Raw genomic sequence first — 17,753 nt, 5'->3', positions numbered from 1 at the left:
GTCCTACCTTACATCCAGGGCATCCTCACAGCATCCCTCCTCCAGCTCACCCAGGGACACAGGAGGTGCCTGAACACAGAGTTGGAGCTTGGGCTGCCAAAGCAGGAGACCCTGCCCCACACCTGGGCCCCTCTAGCACAGAGCTGCCCCACACACTCACCTCTGCATCTCTTTCAAAGAGTTTATTAGAAGTAAGTATTTACATCTATTGCAAATGGTTAATAGGCAACACAGGACTGAGAGCTCCCCTTGGGTAGGGAAGGATAGCAAGGGCCAACCGCTCACCTCCCCACCCTGCCTGGAAGGAGAAGGCAGCCTTCCCAACCACAGGTTCCTGACATGAACCAGCAGCTGGGCGAAAGCCCTTTCTCCTCCCAGGACAACCCACAGCAGGCTCCTCCTCTGCCCAAGGTAAGAGCTTCCCGCTCCCTAATACTGGCTCTGATTAGGCTGAAGGATGGCTGGGAAAAGGGCTGCAATAGAAGTGAGGCAACTGCTCCTACAGCTGGGCCAAAGAACATTCCCCTTGCTTTTGGAGTGGGAACAGAGAGTGCTGTCCCAAAGGGAAGGTCAGAATGAGACCATGCTGGATCCTGCCTCCTGGTTTTCATGCTGGAAGGGCACTAGGGGACAAAACTGAGCACCTTTCTGCTGTCCTGTCTTCCCAGGAGTCTGACCAGCAGAAAGGAGAACCCCTGCCAGTCTGTGGCACACAGAGCATTCCTCACCCCTCACACAACCATGGGATGCAGCACTCCTGGGGCAGGAACCAACAAAGAGGCCATCCCTACCCTACGGCTCCAGAAGGCAAAATCTGCATGGAAGCATGTAGTTCTGGCCTCCCTAGAGGGTCATGTTCCCATCCCAACCCATCCCTCTGCAGCAGCCCTTTCCTAAATGAAATGGCAAAGCAGACGGGGTTTGTGCCTTGGCTGATTTCCATTCCAGTCCTTGCCCTGGAGCCAGTAAGGCAGCAGAAGGGCTCTTGTTAACCTCTCCTCCTCCCATACAGGCTCCAACTCAGCTGGCAGAACCTAAAGTTAACAGAGTGCATGTCTGGGCTTCACACACAGACCATAGGAGGAGGAGATGCCCAGCACCACACAGCCCTGAAGGCAGCAGTTCCCAGGCCCAGCTTATGCTATCCTAATAGGAATGTTCAGTGGTTCAGGAGTGGAAGTGAGGGGTTAAGTGCAGATGGCAGTAGCTATACTGTTGTATTCTTGTCAAGGGGCACCTCTTACCCCTTCTTAAAGGGAGGAGGAAAGCTGTGGTCCATATTACTCTGGAGGGCAGCTCACAGTCCCCTGGGGATCAGGCACACATGGTATGGAAAGCTCCAGGCCTCTCTGCAGGGGTGACAGTGACCTACAACGCCCAGTATCTCTCCCAGCAGCAGTGGAGGTTTCTCAGTTATGGCTTTTTTTCTTTGTAGAGATAAGAGAAAGAGGTTAGAGATGCTTCACCACTAACAGCACACCTTCCCCTGCATCCTCCGCTCACACACATCTCACTGCCTCCTCCCTAAGGAACACCACTGGCTTTCAGCTCTGCCACCAGCGCCGTGGGACAAGCTCCCAGGCTGGGGACAGCTATGCCAGGAGGCGTATGATGCCATTGTCCGAGCCCAGCAGGAGGTGGCATTTCGTGGGCAGCACTGCCAGGCTGGTCAGGGTACCCCGAAAGTTCTCGGAACTCAGCTTGGTCGTGCTGATGGGCAGCGCTGAGGACTCCAGCATGGAGTAGACACCGATCTTGTTGGCCACAGTGCCCGTGACAACCTCGTTGCCATAGAGGTCAAATGCGTGGATGGGTTCAGATGCAGATTTGTAGTGGTGCAAAGGTTTCTGCTCCAGCTCCTTCCACACAGTCAGGGAATGATCCGAGGAGGAGCTGATGAGCACGTTGCCCTCTGCAGCCTGCAGAACAGGAAAGGCCAGTGAACCAAGTGGTGCAATAAAAGCTCCCAGCCTGTATCACAGTCTGTATCTCAGCCTGCAAATGAGGTTAGCTGCCAATAATCCAACAGTCACAGTGTAATCCCTTGGGAAAGTCCCAGCCATTTCCAAGCAACTGATGGTACAGAGCAGTATTAACAAAGCATCCAGGTGGACACTGCAAGCTACAGGGCTGTCTGGTAGCTGGCGACCTCCTCTAGTGCTATTCTCCAGAGACGGGCTGTGCCTCATAACAACACTGACACCCAACACAACTAATTCATCGTCTGTATAGAGATTATGATACAGTCTCCCTCTCCATTAAACCTGCCAAATGATTTTCCTTCTCAGGAAAAGGAATTAGGAGGCTGTCTCACAGCAGAGAACACTGCTGAGGGCAGGAGAAGCCTGGAGCTGCTTATTAGCTAGTGAGAGGGTAAACAACCCACACTGCTGAACTTTGTTTAACCTGCGCTTGGGTCGAGGACACTGGAGCCCTGGCCCTGCTCCCTGAGGGTGGGTAAATATGGACAAGAGTTATTCATTAGAGTGACACTCTCCCAGGGGAGCTGAGAGCCCTGCAGAGAAAGCAACACATCTGCTTCTTCACAGGAGATGTGACTCCTCTCTGCCCCTGCTGCAGACACCTGGGAGGGCTGATCTCTGTTCAGCACAGGTTGGAACAAGAGTAAGCTGCTCACAGCACTAACTACAGGGGAGAAGAGCTTAAGCAGCCTCTTAGGGACACAGCACTGATGCAGGAACACCCAGAGGACGGAGCAGACCAGCCCTGCCAAGCAGCACATGCCAGGAGGATACTCCACGCAACCTCAATGAGGATCAATGAGGACCACAGAGCAGCCCCCGATCGCAGCTCTCACCTTGATCTGCAGGATGTCCCCTTCATGGGCAGGCCAGCCCCGCATGATGAGTCCTGTCCTGGTGTCCAGCAGCACGATGAAGCCAGAGGAGAATCCAGCCATAACGCTGCGTCCATTGGGACTGACAGCCAAGCAGCGGATGAGCCCAGCGCTAACCCCGCTGGCCAGGCGAAACTCGTGCTGCAAGAGAAAGTCCAGCTACTGGGGGACAAAACCAAGGAGGATCTGGCACTTAGGGGACAAGAGACCATGGGATCATGGAACCATCACAGCTGGCTTTGGGCTAGGCGTGATCCCATCATTAAGCACACGGATGGAGGAGGGTGGATCGCAGAGGGCTGGATTCCCTACCTGTAATCCTGGCTTCCTGTGATCGATGAACCGCAGCACAGAGTCAGCGCTGGCCACAGAGATGCTGTGGTAGGGAGGTGGCATGGTGGTCACAGCCGTGATGGGGACTTTGCTGTCCAATTCATCAAAAGTCCGGAGAAGTTTCCCTGTGGAAACACGACAGAGCCATTGTGGCAGCAGATGGAGGGAGAAGGTACCCAGCAATTCTCCAGTTCTGCACAGGAACCATCAATTCTCAGTACAGCCCCTCTGCCTTTAAGGTTTGGACCAACCAACCGACCAACCAACCCTCACCTTTTCCCCCCTTACCTGTGAACTGGTCCCAGATGTGCACGGTCCCATCGCAGCTCACTACGTGCTGTGATGCCTCCAGCTGGCTCACATAGAAAACAGACTTCTTGTGCTCAGCATACGTGAACCGTGGTGGCACCTCGCTGGTGCCATCCCCATAGTTGTACAAGGGCCAAAGGCGGACAGTTTTGTCCTTGCTGCCACTAAGGAAGAAGTCCTCACTGCTGAGTGGTGCCACGCACTTGATGGCCCCCGAATGCCCTGAGAAACTCTGCAGCTTGATCTGGTGGAAGTGGAAACGGGGATCGTGTTGGCTCACCCCAATCTCATACTGCCAGTAGGCCAGCCAGTTCCCACACAGCATGTGGGTGCTGCGAGGAAGGTCATGCTTCAGGGTGTTCTCCTCGCTGGATAAGCTGGGGATGAAGCCATCAGTGCCAGCACTGAGGCGAAGTAAGCCCAGACCCTCGCGCTGTGTGTCCACAGGGACCTGGATGCGGTTCCCCACCAGCACGCTCCCAAAGGTACCGGAGTGACTGTCCTCGTGCTGGCTAGAGAAGGGCTCAGTTCCTCGTGTATCTTGGTCTAAGCTCACCACACTGGGTGTTTGCTCCAGGCTGACGACCTGCAGGCTCTTGGGGTTCACGTTCTCCAGGTAGAGGCTGGCCAGCTTCTCAACCAACGAGTGGTTAGGCACAACCGTGCGGATAACATCACCTGAAGGGGGAGAATGTGGCTTCAAGGGAAGGAATATCCCCACCATCACCCAGCATCATCAACAGCAAAACAAGAGTTAGCACAGGGCTGTGAACACAGCGTTCCCCACAAGCCAGCCACATGCTGCTCCCAGCTAAAGCAGCCTGAAGTGGGCTCCCAAACCAAGCAGCACAGATCCCAGGAGATGGTGGCCAAGCCGTACCTAGCAAGCAAGAGAAAGGGATGTAGGTGATGTAGGCCATCTCAGGGTTAAACACCTTCTGTAACTCCACCAGCACAGCTGGATCCAGCAGCTTCCCATCCAAAAGGGGCACCTCCATCACTGGCACCTCGCAGCTGCTCATTGACTCCGTGCTCTGGACAAGAGAAGATACCCAAGATGAGATGTTCTCACCACGTAATTACACAAGCACAATTACATGCCGCTGACACCAGTAGTGGTGTATGCAGGTATTCCCACCACATTCCTGCATCTGGGTACAGGGGGATGACTGAGGACCTCTCCCACATCACTGACCTGGTCCTGCAGCTCCTGCAGCAGCGAGAAGGCCTCAAAGAAGTTCCTCACCGTGTCACTCAAATGCTGCTGCACCATCTCCTGCCCAATCCGCAGGCAAATCAGGGCAATCAGGCTGATGGTCTTAACACACAGGACAATACGGGCCTGGGCACCACTGGGGAAACTGGAGAGGACATCCATTACCAGCCTGCCCTTCCGTGTCCCTTTTTCCCCTGCTCTACTCCATGCTTCCTGCTCTGTCTCTGTTATCAGCAGGTCTTGAGCAGCACAAGCTCTATGTGCATGCAAGGTGCACACTGGTGCAGGAGCAGCCCCACCACCACAGGAGCACAAAGACCCTCACAGAACCATCTCCACATCCCGGGTTTTGAGTTGTGCCAACCCATGCTGAAGGTACAACAGCACTCACCTGACGGCTGCTGATGTGAGGAAGCCCAGTACCGGGAGCAGCACCTCCTGGCTGATCTTGGGGAGAATGTCCATCAGTGTGGTGTCCGAGAGACACACCACGATCTTCTGTGTCAGCGTCACAGCAGCCAACAGCCCGGCCTCCTTCCGACTGTTCAGCCGGCCACCACCAGAGCCACCACCGGGTGCAACCTGAAAAGGGAGTCATTGAGAGCCAGGGACACCACTTCTCCAAGCAGGACACATCCCAGGATCACCCGAGCTCAGCCTCAAAAGGAAGAGGAACCTGAGCACTGAGTCTCAACATCAAGGGATGAGCCTGAAAACTGACACGTGGATGTCAGCGCAAGAGATGAGCCTAAAGAGAATGGGGTACAACATTCCCGAGCTCACGGGTATCCTCTGGAGAGCATCTCCCTGCAGGATGCTCCCATAGATGGGAAACTCAGAGGGCAAAGAGACAACCCCAGACCATCACCAGCCTGGGTACTGTTTGCCACCATATGAAGAATGGAAACCTAAGTCATTAAAGCAAGAATCAGTGTCTTCACCCCACGCCACATTGAGCGTGGGTGCACAGACTGCAGAGGAACGGCCCTTGCATGAAATATCCAAGCACAAATCAGCACAAACCTGCTGCTAACATCTAGAAATGCATCTGCTGATCGTTTCATGAGGCAGAAGAGCACACCCTGGTTTTGCTGACACCACACTGATGCTGACTGCAGCAATGCCAGAGAGTTAACAGCATCAGCAGCAACACGAAGAGATTCTTTCTGGATTGTCCTATTTCCTAACTCCCAGACAAATCAAACACCCAAGAACAGAGAGAGCCAACAACAAAACCCACAAACACATCCCAGTTTCCACTCTGTTTCTTGTACACCTGCCATCTTCCAGCTCATCACAGAGCCTCTTCCTCTCCCAAAACATCCGCTCTGCCAAATCCTGCAAGAAGGATTCGTATCCTATTTGTGACCCTTATGTTTCATTGCTTTAATATCAGGTTGCCAAACGCTGTTCACAGGGGTATTAATCCCCCCAGCGCCCCCAAGGAATGAGTCCAGTAAAGCGAAGCAGCACAGCTGGAGCTGTGATTGCAACTGGGTGGAGAATGATTTTGCTGAAAAATGGGATTTTTGCCCCTGAAAAATCTCCCTTTTAACACTGGAAAAACTGACAATGCCTTTTGTTTCCTTTAAATGAGCAGCTGTGGCCTCTTTTCCTCTATGTTTAAGTGATCAGGTTTCCATTAAAACAAGAAGCCATAACCAAACTGTTCAGAACCACCAAAAAGGAAGCAATGTGACAAATAACCCTGTTAAAAACATTCAAACCTGGGGAGGTTTTGAGGACAAATGGTGGTTTTTCACCCAGCTGCACTACACCCATTTTCTCCTTGCTGTCAGCTCTGAAGTTCAAGCTGAAAAGCCTTGCCAGTGTTTCTTATCCAGTTGAAACCCCTCCTTTAGCCTCTCATCCCCTATCTACCCATACAGACCTCCAAAGCACTCGCTCCAGCAATCCCACAGCAGCCCAAGCTGCTCCTGCAGCCCATTATCACCATCCCACCCTTGTGCCAGCTCTGTTGGTGGGAACACTTGCCCAGTAAAGCAAAAGGAAACCTTTCTCTCTGGTTTCACACGTGCCAGTGTGATAGGGAAAGCCTCCCAGGGATGCAATGGGGAAGGAGGGGCTGCAGCAGCCTGGTGTAGATCCATGGCTTGCTGAAGAGCTTCACTGGAATGAATGTGCCTCTTCCAGCTGCATCAGCACAGCCCTTCTCATCCAACACATCCAGATCTGCTCAGCCCATGCTGCCCAAGGTGGAGCTTAACCAAGCACAAGTATATATGCAGGAGGCTCCTGTGCATCCCCCCTTTGTGCCCAGATACAGCTCCCACCCCAACACATGCGAGAAGAGGAAGAAGGACAATACTAACCAGGTAGCTGATGTATGGCAGGTACTGATAGGTGAGGACAGGCTCTCCATACAGGTATGCCACGTGCAGGAGACAGGCCAGCACTGCCTTGGACACTTCATCTCCCAGCACTGGCCTCTTCTGATAGATATTTCCTGTGCTCAGGGGACTGTTCTCATCGCTGCTTGGTACAAACTGCTGCCTGGTGGGGCCTGCCCAGAGACAACACCATGAGCTGAAGCAGCAGGATATACCCCCAAGCCACCACCAAGGCAACCCAGGAGGCTGGTTTGGGACACAGCCCACCCCAGGGGTCCAAGGAGCAGATATTACCAACGTAGCAGGATGTGAGCAGGCGGAGCAGGTTCCTGGCGATGAAGCGGGACGTGACGGTAGGGCCCAGCTTGGCTGAGAGCCACCTCACCATCTTACAGGCTGTGTCTGCAAAACACAAACAGCCCCAAGGACAGAGCTATGGCTGGGCTGCTGCCCAGACCCTGCCTGCTCTGCAGGCAGCTCCCCAGCTCTCAGAGCCACGCACTTCAGTGCAGACCTTGCCTTTTACACTGGTATCACCGCTGCCCCCATATACCCCAAAACCTCGACCCACTTCTTCCCCTTCTCCCACTCGCTGCTATGCAGAAAGGCTCAACCCCAGCAGGGTCTTACCCAGGAGTATCGTCTGCTCTTTGTCATCGGAGTGATCCGGCAGCTCCTCTCCCTCTGCATCCTCTGGCTCGCTGCTGTCATCAGCCAGGGTGACATCCACAGAGGCACCGGCATCCACGGCCACCGTCAGCTCTGCATCAACTGCAGAGTCATCCTGCTCCTCTTCATCGCACTCCTCTTCCTCCTCCTCCGACTCCTCGCTCTGTTTCAGGTCCTGGCTGCTGTCCACTGACTTCAAGCTGCTCTTGTCCTTCTGGGAATCCCCATCCGCAGGCCTGTCCTCTCCCAGGGACACCTCACTGGCGCTGCTCTTGTCACTCAGCCGCCCAAGGCTGAGCGATTCCTGCTCCTGAGGCTGCAGGGACTCCCCTACATAGAGACCACTTTGGAAGTCCTCACTCTCAGGCAGGTAGGCTTGGTCATGGAAGCTGACACCAGAGGTGTAGTCGAGGAGGTCGAGCGCAGTCGAGCTGTGCTCCACGTCCATTTTGATCTCCTCCCCAAACACACACGACACCGGGCTTTCCTCTCCACTTTCATCATCTTCAGCTGCACCAAGGAGGGATTTGCTCTCCTCCCGTGAGCCCTCGATGCCAACGAGAATCTGCAGGATGTGCGGGAGCAGGTTGAGGAGGAAGGACTGCAGCCCCAGGCGCACGATCAGCTGGGCCACAAAGCAGTCTGTGTAGAGGTAGAACCTGCCGTGGCGATAGCAAGGGCTTTCATACGCTCCAATCAATGGCTTCAGCAAGTATTTATTGGCATTCTTTGGGCCGAGGGATTTAGCTATGGGTTCAAAGAGGTACCACGCTGCATAGACAGCGGTGTTCTCCTCGGACATCAGTGATAATATGAAGGGCAGGAGGATCTCCAAGCCTTCAGGAGTGATTTCAGAAAGGATCCCTTCCAGCTGCTGCCACAGCTGGAAAACAAGCTCCCGGCCTTGGCCTTCATCCTCTATCTTCTTCACCTGGTAGGTGAAAATGAACTTGTGCAGGGCTGGGAAGTACGTGGGGAAGGGGACAATAGAGCTGAAGGGACTGAGGAGCTGCGTGGGACAGGGTGGAGGGAGGCCCTGGGAGATGGGTTTGTATTCAAACAACTGCACCGTGCCCTTGCCCAGCCTGGTCTTCAGCAGCTTCTCCACCGGCACGCTCAGCTGCAGCAGGACATGCAGCACATGCTGCAGCGGGGCCGGGATCTCCTTGGGATAATAGCGACACAGGTTCCGCACCAACAGGAACCGCTCCAACAGGGAGGCGTCCGGCTTCGAAGGACGAATCCTGGCTGCAAATATAATCTCAGCTACCAGGATGCCCAAAGCTTGCATATCCCTCTGGAAGAGGTCCGAGATACTCAGGGGGGGCTCTTCCCATGGCTGCTCCATCAGCTGCATCTCACTGCTTAAGCCTTTGACCAAGAAATTGTCCAATTTCTCCAGTTCTTCCAGGGCCCGGAGCGGATTGAAGCCTTCGGGAAGCGTGATCTTCATGTCAGCCTGATCCACAGCACCCGCCTTGCTCCAACGAAGAGGTCGGACCCCTGAGGTTTTGCCTTCGGTGGCATAAGCAGGGAGGGTGGAGGGCTGTGCTGGTGGTACAGTGGCGCAGGGCTGATCAGCAGCTCTACTGGTAGCAGGAATTGAATCCAAAGCTTCAGTGCCTTGCTCTAAATCATCCTCACCAGCCATGGATTTCTCTCCAGACCAGCTGGTTTCACTGGGAGTAGCCTCCAGGACCAGCCCATTGACTGCATCCGTCACTTGGAGATCCTCCATAAACACAGCCTCATGGATGTTTTGAACAAGAGGCCGGGCAATGGCTGGAGCTTCAGCTGGTGTATAGGCAGGTCCCACCATGCGCCTAGGATGTGGCTGGTCAAAGAGCTGCACAACCCCGTATGTGGTCAGATGCGTGTGGTTGTCTACTAAGTGGAGGCAGACGTTCTTCTCCTTGACAGCATCCTTCCCCAGCAGCTTGTACCCAAAAGTGAGGTCAATCCAATGGTGGAGGTCCTGAGACACCTCCCGGCTCTCCAGCAGCATGCGGTGGACTTCAATGAACTCCTCATAGGAGCTGCACCAAGAGGGCACGTCCAGGTCGGGCATATCCGGATGGATGGATCGGAAGATGGAAGGGTCAGTATAAAACTCTGGGATGCACTCATCCGGTGTCCAGCTCTGCATGCGCTCCATGCTGGCTGGATACTCGTTGGGCTCCCACTGGGACCTCACGTGGCAGCACAGCACTGCCTTGGGTGTCCTCCGAGCCGTGTACACGTAGTAGGTGATATCCGAAAGGACATCGGAGATGTGATGGGGGACATGGAGCTGCTCCCCACTTGAGCCACCAGCAACAAACGCCTGCTTGGTCATCTCATAGGTGAAGTCCAGCTGCTTGTCCCCCTTGTTGAGGCGGAACTTGGATTTCCGTAGGTCCCTGAACTTCCCGTTTTTGGTAGTGAAGTCCACAACCCATGGAAGAACCGGGTGATAATTGGGGTCTCCCATTCTCCTTCCAGCCAAGCTGTTCAGACGCATAAGGTAGTCAAAGTTGCTGACCTGCCCGTGCACCCACTGCAGCACCAGGTCTCTGAGGTCCTTCTGGCAGGCAGCACACCTCGCCTCCTGCCCTCGCACACCAGCACTGCTTTGCTCACTCATTCCTTCCAGACCAGCTTCCACATTCACTTCCTCCTTCTCAGGTCCCTCGTACTCCCTGAAGTTCACCCGGAGCCGGCTGCACAGCTTCTCATCCACAGCCACATCCCGCAGGGAAAAGGCCCCACAAGCCAGACCTGCTTGGTGACAAGCCTTCATGGCCTGCAGCACGTGGAAGAGGAGGAAGAGGATTTTAGCGTGGCTGTTGGTGAGCTTGGCCGGGCTGAAAGTCACGATATCGTGCAAACAGTACTGCACATAGGGGTAGATGACATACACCATATCAGCCGACTCGAGCAGAGCTTCAGCCTGCAGCACGTTGGGACAAGCCTTGGTGGCCACCAGGCTCTCCTTGGCTGGGGAAGCGCCATGTGCAGCCTTGCCCACCTGCAGCACGGGGCAGCCATAAGCCTTGTGCAGGGCCGCCCGCAGCGCGCCCAGTGCCGGCACAGTGTGCGGTGCCTCTGCGTGCCGGTACGGCCGCACGTAGCGGCGGTGAGCCCGGCACCACAGGTTGCGGTAGTTCTGCGAGGCCACACTCTGCATGAAGCCATGCAGGCTCTCCATGCTGCTGCCGCGCTGCTCCGAGCCAGGGGGCTGCACCCGCAGCGGGTACAGCAGCCGCTCCTTCCGCAGCCCATGGATCTCCACCCGGGTCCAGCCTGCAGGCAGCTTCTGCACGGAATGCTGCAGGAACGTCCTCACCTCCACCTCGCTCAGCCCCTCCGGGCGCGGGCACAGCCCGGGAAGCACTCGGCGTTCCTTGAGGCTCGCCAGCCATTTGACCGGGACAAAGGCGGTAACGTGGGTCCTGTCGGGAGCAGCAGCCAGCTGCCGGCGGTCGATGTTCAGGTCTTTCTCCACGCTCTGGAGGAAGCCATCCATGCTGGATGGAGGAAGGAGTGAGAGGAGGAGCGCAGCGCTGTCCTTGGCCTCCCTGGCTCCTGCAGAGCCGGCGGCATGCAGTGAGTCTCACTTCCCCATTGCCACCTGGGGGAAAAATAAGAGCTGGTTTTAGGAACTTGGTTAAGAGATGCTGTGTTGGAGGTAGGGGTTGAGAAGGGACCAGCCCTGGCTTGAGGAGGACTTCTGCAGCCATAGAGGGGGACGTATGATGGTAGCTGAGAAAGGGACATGATGCGACCTGCACAGCCCAAGTGCTGCAGAAGGAGACACAATGGGACCTCTACAGGGCCAGGGCTAATGTGGGGGGACACAGTGGTGCTTCCATAGCAGTGAAGTAGGACCAGATGGCAGGTGGAGGGGAAACAGGCCAGGACCTCTGTAGCATCAGAGGCAGGGAGAGGGGGCACAACAGCACCTCTGCAGCCCTAGGGCTGGTGGGGGGACACAATGGGACCTCCATAGGGTCAGGGAATGGGACATGATGGGAACTATGGGGGGGGCACAACAGCACCTCTGCAGCCCCCAGCAGGTGGAGTGGACAGGGTGACACCTCTGCAGCCCTATGACTGATGGGGGAACAGGATGGGACCCCCATAAGCCCTATAGAGTAGAACATGATGGGGGCCTATGGGAGGACATTGTGGCACCTCTGCAATCCCGAACCACGGTGGCGGGGACACGGTGGCCCCTCCACACCCCCTTGGGGGTGATACAAAAGGGCACCCATCAGCAACGTGCACACCACCAGCCCCAAGCCGGGCCGCAGCCCCGTGGAGGGCCCTCACCACCGGGGTGGGGGTGACCAGAGCCGGGCCGAGCTCCGCAAGCCCCAGCGCTCACCGGAGACCCCCGCACCCCATAGGGGGGTCCCGCTCCACCCCGGGCCCCCATTACCTGGCGGCGGCAGCAGCGGCTCCGCGTTCATCCGCGCTGCCCGGCCATGTTGGTCAGGTGACAGCGGTCACATGCTGCTGCTGCTGCTGCCGCCGCCGGCGCGCCGCCATGTGCCCGGGACCGCGGGAACACACGGGACACGAGCCGTGACGCGCTGCCTGACGTCACGGGGACGTCAAAGCCGCTCCTGGCTGTCAGCTGGAGCCGGGCGCGCTGACGAGGCAGCCGGTCTTAAAGGGGTCTCCGCGGGCTCCGGGTGGACCCCACCAGCAGGAAGGTGAGCGCACGATGGAGCCGGTGATGGGGAGCGGGGCTCGGCTGTCACCCGGGGAGCCTTCCCCGTCGGGCTGCGGGGCGGAGCGGCCGGGCACTGCCTGGTCCCAGTGCTGTGAGCCCAGCCGGGTCCTGCAGCCACTTCCCCGTGCTCTCCGGGCAAAGCTGGTCCCGACCCCGTGAATCAGCCCGCGCTGTCCGGGGGTAGCGGGGTGGGATCTGCCCGGTCACCCCCCGTGCGCCCGGACCCTGTGCGGCCCCTTTAAGGGCTCGGGGCTGGGGTTGCTCCCGCTGGGCAGCGCCGCATGGCGCGGCGGGGGCGCGTGGGAGTCACATGGGTGGGACGTCGCAGCAGCTTATTGGCTCTCCGCCCCTTGTCAGCTGCAATCAGCTGTTACTGGGGCGAAGGGCAGGAAACGGCCTTAAAGGGGCACCACAGCCGCCGTAGCCCTCCCCCCTCCCCACCCCACCCCCATCCCCAGACCGATTTGGCCCGGCGGGCTCGGGGCAGGAGCGCCGTGGCTACCGGCCCCGGGTGCAGAGCCCCGGTTATCGGGTTGTACCATCCCTGTGCCCCCCCCCCACCCCCAACCACTTGAAGGGCGCGGCCCCTTTAAAGAAGTTGTCCAGTCATCGCTCGGCGCTGCCAAGTCATCGGGGTCAGCCGAGTTCCCGAGGCCCCGCCCACCGCGCCTTCCGATTGGTTCATGCGGAAAGTGCTCACTTCTGATTGGTTACCGACTTAGCAACTTCTCGCGCTCGGGGCTGTGCCACCGGCCCCAGAGATGGAAGAGCTGAAAGGGGCCGGGGAGGGGGGGGAGTGGCCTCTCGGCAGCGCTGGGCCCCCGGCAGGGACCCGCTCCGCTGGGGAGGGTCGGGCTCTTTAAGAGCCGCCATCCCCCCCCCCGCCTTGAAAATGCCAACTCACAGCGCGCGGGGCATGCCGGGAGCGCCGCGCCGCACTACATCTCCCGACATGCCGCGCGGGGGGATGGGCGCGCCCGTTTCCTAGGCAACCGCCGGTAGGGCTGGGGGAGAGCCCGGTGTTCCCCTTATGGGGGTGGGTGGGGCAAAGCGCTGCCTTTGCCTTTCCATTGGTTGAGCTGCTGGCCGTGCTGCGTTGCTATTGGTGCGAGCGAACATCAATCGCGGCGGTGGGCGGGGCGCGGCTGGGGCGGGGCGGTGATTGGTCAGGGGTGGGGTTGGTGGGTGGCTGCGTCATGACTCCGCCAGCTGATCAGAGACGGGAGCCGCCGGCGGCGGGAGGGAGGCGGCGGTACCGGCACGGGCTGGACCGGGCCCAACGGGGTGCTGGGTAGGGCCGAGCCCCTCAGGTAGGTCCGGTCCGGTGGAGCCGGGCTGAGACAAGCGTTAAGGGCAGCCGAGCCCCCCACCGGAGGTCGGGGGTCCCGGTAGCCCCACGGCGCCCCGCGGTCCTGCCGGGGAAGGTCACCTTTCCGCGGGGTAGGGCGGTGCAGCAAGGCCCGGCCCGTCTGGGTTTGGTTCAGGACCCTCAAGGAGCGCTTCAGACGCCGCCTGGGCCGGGCGGCTTCGCTGCCGGTAGCGGCGGAGCGAAGGGGAGTTGGGGTAAGGAGTGGGACCGGGGCGCGGTTCTCGGCCCCGGGGGTCCTGGTGGGGCGGGCGGGGCCGCGGCCGGGGCCGCCCCGCGCCGGGCGGTGGCCGCCCCGGGGGTGACCTTCACTCCGGGACCGGGCTGGGCAGACTTTGACCCGCGGCCGCTCCCCGCCGTGGGCACGGACCGGGGCATCCCGGGCAGCCGAGGGAGCGGAGGGGTCGGTGCGGTGCCCCGGGGGGGAGTGGAGGGACCGGGGTTACCGTTGGGGAGTGGGAGCCGTTTCTGCGAGGGGGAGGGAGTTGGTTCTACCGAGAGGAGAGACTTGGGGGGGGGGGGTGACCCGGTTACACCGGGAGGGGGGCACTCAGTGGGGGTACAACGGGTGCTGTTAACGGGGCGAGCTCCCACCGGGACTCTCCCCGGTGCTGATGGGGTCTGTCGGTACCGAGAAGGGCTGGGGGTGAGCGCTGTTACCGGTAGAACCCCCCCTCGGTGCCGGCAGAGCCCCCGGTGCCGGCGGGGCCGGTGTCTCAGCGGCGGGTGCTGATTCACGGCCCGGCGGGGGTGGAGCAGGGCCGGGACCCGCTCGCTGGAATCCGGACCAGATGTACCCGGCACGCCAGGAATGCTCGGCATTCCCGCCAGGCCCCGCCGCCGCCGCTGCTGCTTCCCGGCCGCCAGCACCGACCCCGCACCGCGATCCCCCCCACCGGGACCCGGCTTTACCCCGCCAAGGCTTGGGGCCAGCCGGGATGCTGAGTGCCTATGGGGGGATGCTGTGGGGCAGTGCCCGAGCGAAGGGTCCCCCCCGTCGGGGCTGAACGCTGGGGACTTCCCGGATCTCAATCCCCAGCATCCAAAACGCTGGGAAAGGGGATGTTTTTCCATGCGGATTGGGAAGCGGCAGGGTCCCGCACCAGCCCCGGGGTTGGTGTCCTCTTCCTCCATTAAAATGGCATGGAATAAGGCTGCGCTTCCCGAAATTCCCCCGCCGGGGGCTTGGCAGCGGTGCCCTGACAAAGTGTGCTCCCTGGCAGGCAGGGGCTGGCCCCCGGCCAGGTGGGATCATGCCAGCTCGGATGCCCGAGGTGAGCAGGCAGGGAATGCCGTAACCCCTACCTGCGGTCCATGCCGGAGCAGGTTCTCTTGTCTCCTATTTCCTGGCACAAAGGGCCTTGATTTCCCTGCCCGGTCGAGTGCTGGAGCTCTCACACCGGCTGTGTTGGGAGAGGGAAAGGATGGGAAGAGTCAAGGTCGAGGTCGGAGCTGCCTCTGGATGCCCTGTGATGCTCAAGGGGTTGTCCTGTGGGATCTCAGATGAGGTGGTGGATGAGGGCTCGGCACTGGGGTAAGGATGAGGAGCAGCTCGGGGTGGCTGCTGCGGGTGATGTCTCTGCTCAGTGCGGTTCAATCCTGGCTCTAACCGTGTGTGTTCCCCCCTCAGGTGCTGTCCCAGCGCCCCGCTCCTGGCTAACCAGCACCAGTTCTTCAGTGGCAAGCTTTATGTCCTTCTCTAGTAGCTAAAGCTGCCAGTTGAAGAACTGTTGAATGTAGCCACTCTCATCACCGGGACCTTGGATGCTGGCCGGACCTGCGCCCTCAGCAACCGGGATGAGCAGCGCTTGAAGGCTGAGGATGAGTGTAACTGCGATGAAGGCGTCTCCTTCAGACAGAGCCGTGGCTGGAGGATTGCCAGCAGGGTGGCACTGAGCTGAGGGCCACCTAGAGAAGACTGAAAGAGGCATTAAACTTTATGTGCTCCTCAACAGCTCAGGTTTTAGGGAGTCTGTTGCCTATGGGGTGGCTGGACCTGCTTGGCAGGAGGGTGCTGGGTTGGGGGATATAGTGCCAGAGCTCCATCCCCAGCCCATGCCATGTCCATGGGGGAAGGGTTGGTTGTTGAGTTTGTCCAGGGCTGGGTGTAGCTCCTAGGCCTGACCTGCTGCTGAGCTCCAGAGCAGGATGAATCCCGCCATGAGCTGCGCAGTGGGATGGAGCCAGCTCCACACCCACATTGCCCTGTGTGGGCCACTGGGAGCGGGTGACTCAGGGCCGAGTCACACATGGCCTCTTCCAGGAACCATCCTTCTGCAGGGCTGGGCAGCCTTGAGGCAGCTCCAGGCTTCCAGGTACTGGGAGAAGGGCTTCTCCATGGGCTTCTCCATGGTCCAGGCTCTGCGTTGCTGGTGAACAGCAGCAGAAGGCTGCCCTGAATGGGACTTGGAAGCAGCTCTCCAGCGTTAGAGACCCCCCTGCCTTGCACTGCGCAAGAGGGGAGCTGTGGCCCCATTGCAGCTCAGAGCAGGGTGGATGCCTCTGTGTGCACCTCCTGGCAGGCTCTGCACCCCTGGAGCTGCCTCTCCCATGGCGCTGCTGCCTTGGTGGCTGGGAAGCAGCGGAGATGCTGGGGGCTTCTGTCTGGAGCCAAGAGCACAGCTTGTTCCTGCTCTGAGGCTGGGCAGGGAGGAGCAGTGCTCTGCTGACGCAGGTCTGCACAGTCTCAACTGGATGTGCCTGTCCAGGCTCCTGCTGCCCAGGGCAGGGCTCTTACCAAATCCTGGCACTCGGGGATGTGCAGAAAGTGGCCTGGTGTCCATGAAGTGGTAGCAGTGGAGCAGATCTGTGGGTTCCTTCCTCCTTGTCTCAAGCTGCTCTGCTGGGTGCGCTTGCTGATGGTTGTGAGAAGCTGAGATTCTTCAGGGTCGTTGTCAAATGAAGCCCCTTAAATCGTGCTCAGAGCAGAAAGGGCCGTGGATGAGCACCTCCAGCTTGAGGCAGAGCCTGTCCCTTCCACCGCAGCTGCCCTGCTGCAAGTCCATGCAGAGCAATTGGCACTTGCTCAGCGCTCAACAAGTCCTGGAGTGCACCAAGGGGGCAAGAAGTCGTGGGCTGTGTGTGTGCTGGGTGCTCGAGGGCAAGGAGGAGCAGCTCCCATGCTGGATGTGAGAGGAGCTGCATGCTCCAGCCACCAGCATCCCCACTTCATGGGCCTCAGTGCAGTGCTCAAATTCGCTGCTTCCTCCTGTTGCGAAGAACCGACCTCTGCTGCAAACCAGCTCTTTCCCTGGTAAGATGTGGTCACTTCAGGGCAGAGCTGCCCTGAGCAGCAGCACCAAGCCCCTGGGGTCAGGAAATGTAAATTGCTGTATTTTGGGTCAAATTCATACATAAAAAGGGGCAAGCCCGAACACTTTAACACCAAAGCAGCACTGCAGCGTCTCACCTCTCGAGCACACAGGCTGGGGCTGGACCACACTGAATGTCAGAGCAGAGGGGTTTTAGGCTGACAACACAAGTGTCCCTATGGGAACTTGCCTGGCCCTTGGGGTTTACCCTTCCTCCTGCAGAGCCTCATGTGACTGGTGAGTAAGTGCAGTGTTTCCTGTAGCAAGCAGAGCCTTGCTGCTGTGCATCTGCTTCCTCTAGCATCAGCTCCCTGTTCCTGCAGCATCTGGCCTCCTCCTGGAAGCATCCAGCACGCAGGGATGCAGCAGGAGAGGGGATGCTGAGTGCAGCTGGGGTTTCTCAGCCCCGGGGTGGGAAGTGCTCACTAATGCAGCATTGAAGGTGCTGTAGCAGTGCCTGCAGGTTGCTGTGTGCTCAGAGGTCAGATGCAGCTCTGTCCTTAGGGGTAGGGTATTTCCTGTGGCTTCCTGCACGCAGGCTCTATTAGTTCCCATTGGGGGAGCTGCTTCCCTTTGTCACAGCTCCCCTGGCACTGAATTTCTGCTTCTGCAAAGCTGAAGGTC

General features: G+C 58.7%; 2 protein-coding genes across 7 annotated transcripts; one reads left to right on the top strand and one right to left on the bottom strand.

Moving 5' to 3' along the window:
• Nucleotides 1–1,507: 1,507 nt before the first annotated feature.
• On the bottom strand, nt 1,508–12,273 carry WDR81 (WD repeat domain 81). 2 transcript variants are annotated; one of them, XM_080630013.1, is made up of 11 exons: nt 12,156–12,273; nt 7,697–11,345; nt 7,361–7,468; nt 7,049–7,239; nt 5,107–5,297; nt 4,695–4,860; nt 4,380–4,533; nt 3,479–4,177; nt 3,170–3,315; nt 2,819–2,998; nt 1,508–1,919 (listed from the first exon to the last, which is right to left on the bottom strand). In XM_080630013.1, the coding sequence occupies exons 2-11, from the start codon at nt 11,238–11,240 to the stop codon at nt 1,593–1,595; spliced, it is 5,706 nt and encodes a 1,901-aa protein (XP_080486139.1). In that variant the 5' UTR covers nt 11,241–11,345; nt 12,156–12,273; the 3' UTR covers nt 1,508–1,592. The 2 variants fall into 2 exon arrangements, with proteins under 2 accessions (XP_080486139.1, XP_080486140.1); XM_080630014.1 differs by lacking the exon at nt 12,156–12,273 and having other exon boundaries at nt 7,697–11,561.
• Nucleotides 12,202–15,772, top strand: LOC308227435 (uncharacterized protein). Of its 5 annotated transcripts, none has more exons than XM_080630016.1 (3): nt 12,202–12,432; nt 15,176–15,352; nt 15,449–15,772. In XM_080630016.1, exons 1-3 carry the CDS (start codon nt 12,227–12,229, stop codon nt 15,519–15,521), a joined length of 456 nt encoding a protein of 151 aa, XP_080486142.1. In that variant the 5' UTR covers nt 12,202–12,226; the 3' UTR covers nt 15,522–15,772. The 5 variants fall into 5 exon arrangements, 2 of the variants coding, with proteins under 2 accessions (XP_080486142.1, XP_080486143.1); XR_013958068.1 differs by lacking the exon at nt 12,202–12,432 and adding an exon at nt 13,641–14,015; XR_013958069.1 differs by lacking the exon at nt 12,202–12,432 and adding an exon at nt 13,641–14,015 and having other exon boundaries at nt 15,145–15,352.
• Nucleotides 15,773–17,753: the final 1,981 nt, after the last annotated feature.

Source organism: Psittacula echo (genome assembly GCF_963264785.1).
Source record: "Psittacula echo genome assembly, chromosome: 15".
NCBI classification, from domain to species: Eukaryota; Metazoa; Chordata; class Aves; order Psittaciformes; family Psittacidae; genus Psittacula; species Psittacula echo.
The sequence above is the reverse complement of the archived record's forward strand: the minus strand, read 5'-3'. Positions and strand labels throughout refer to the sequence as shown.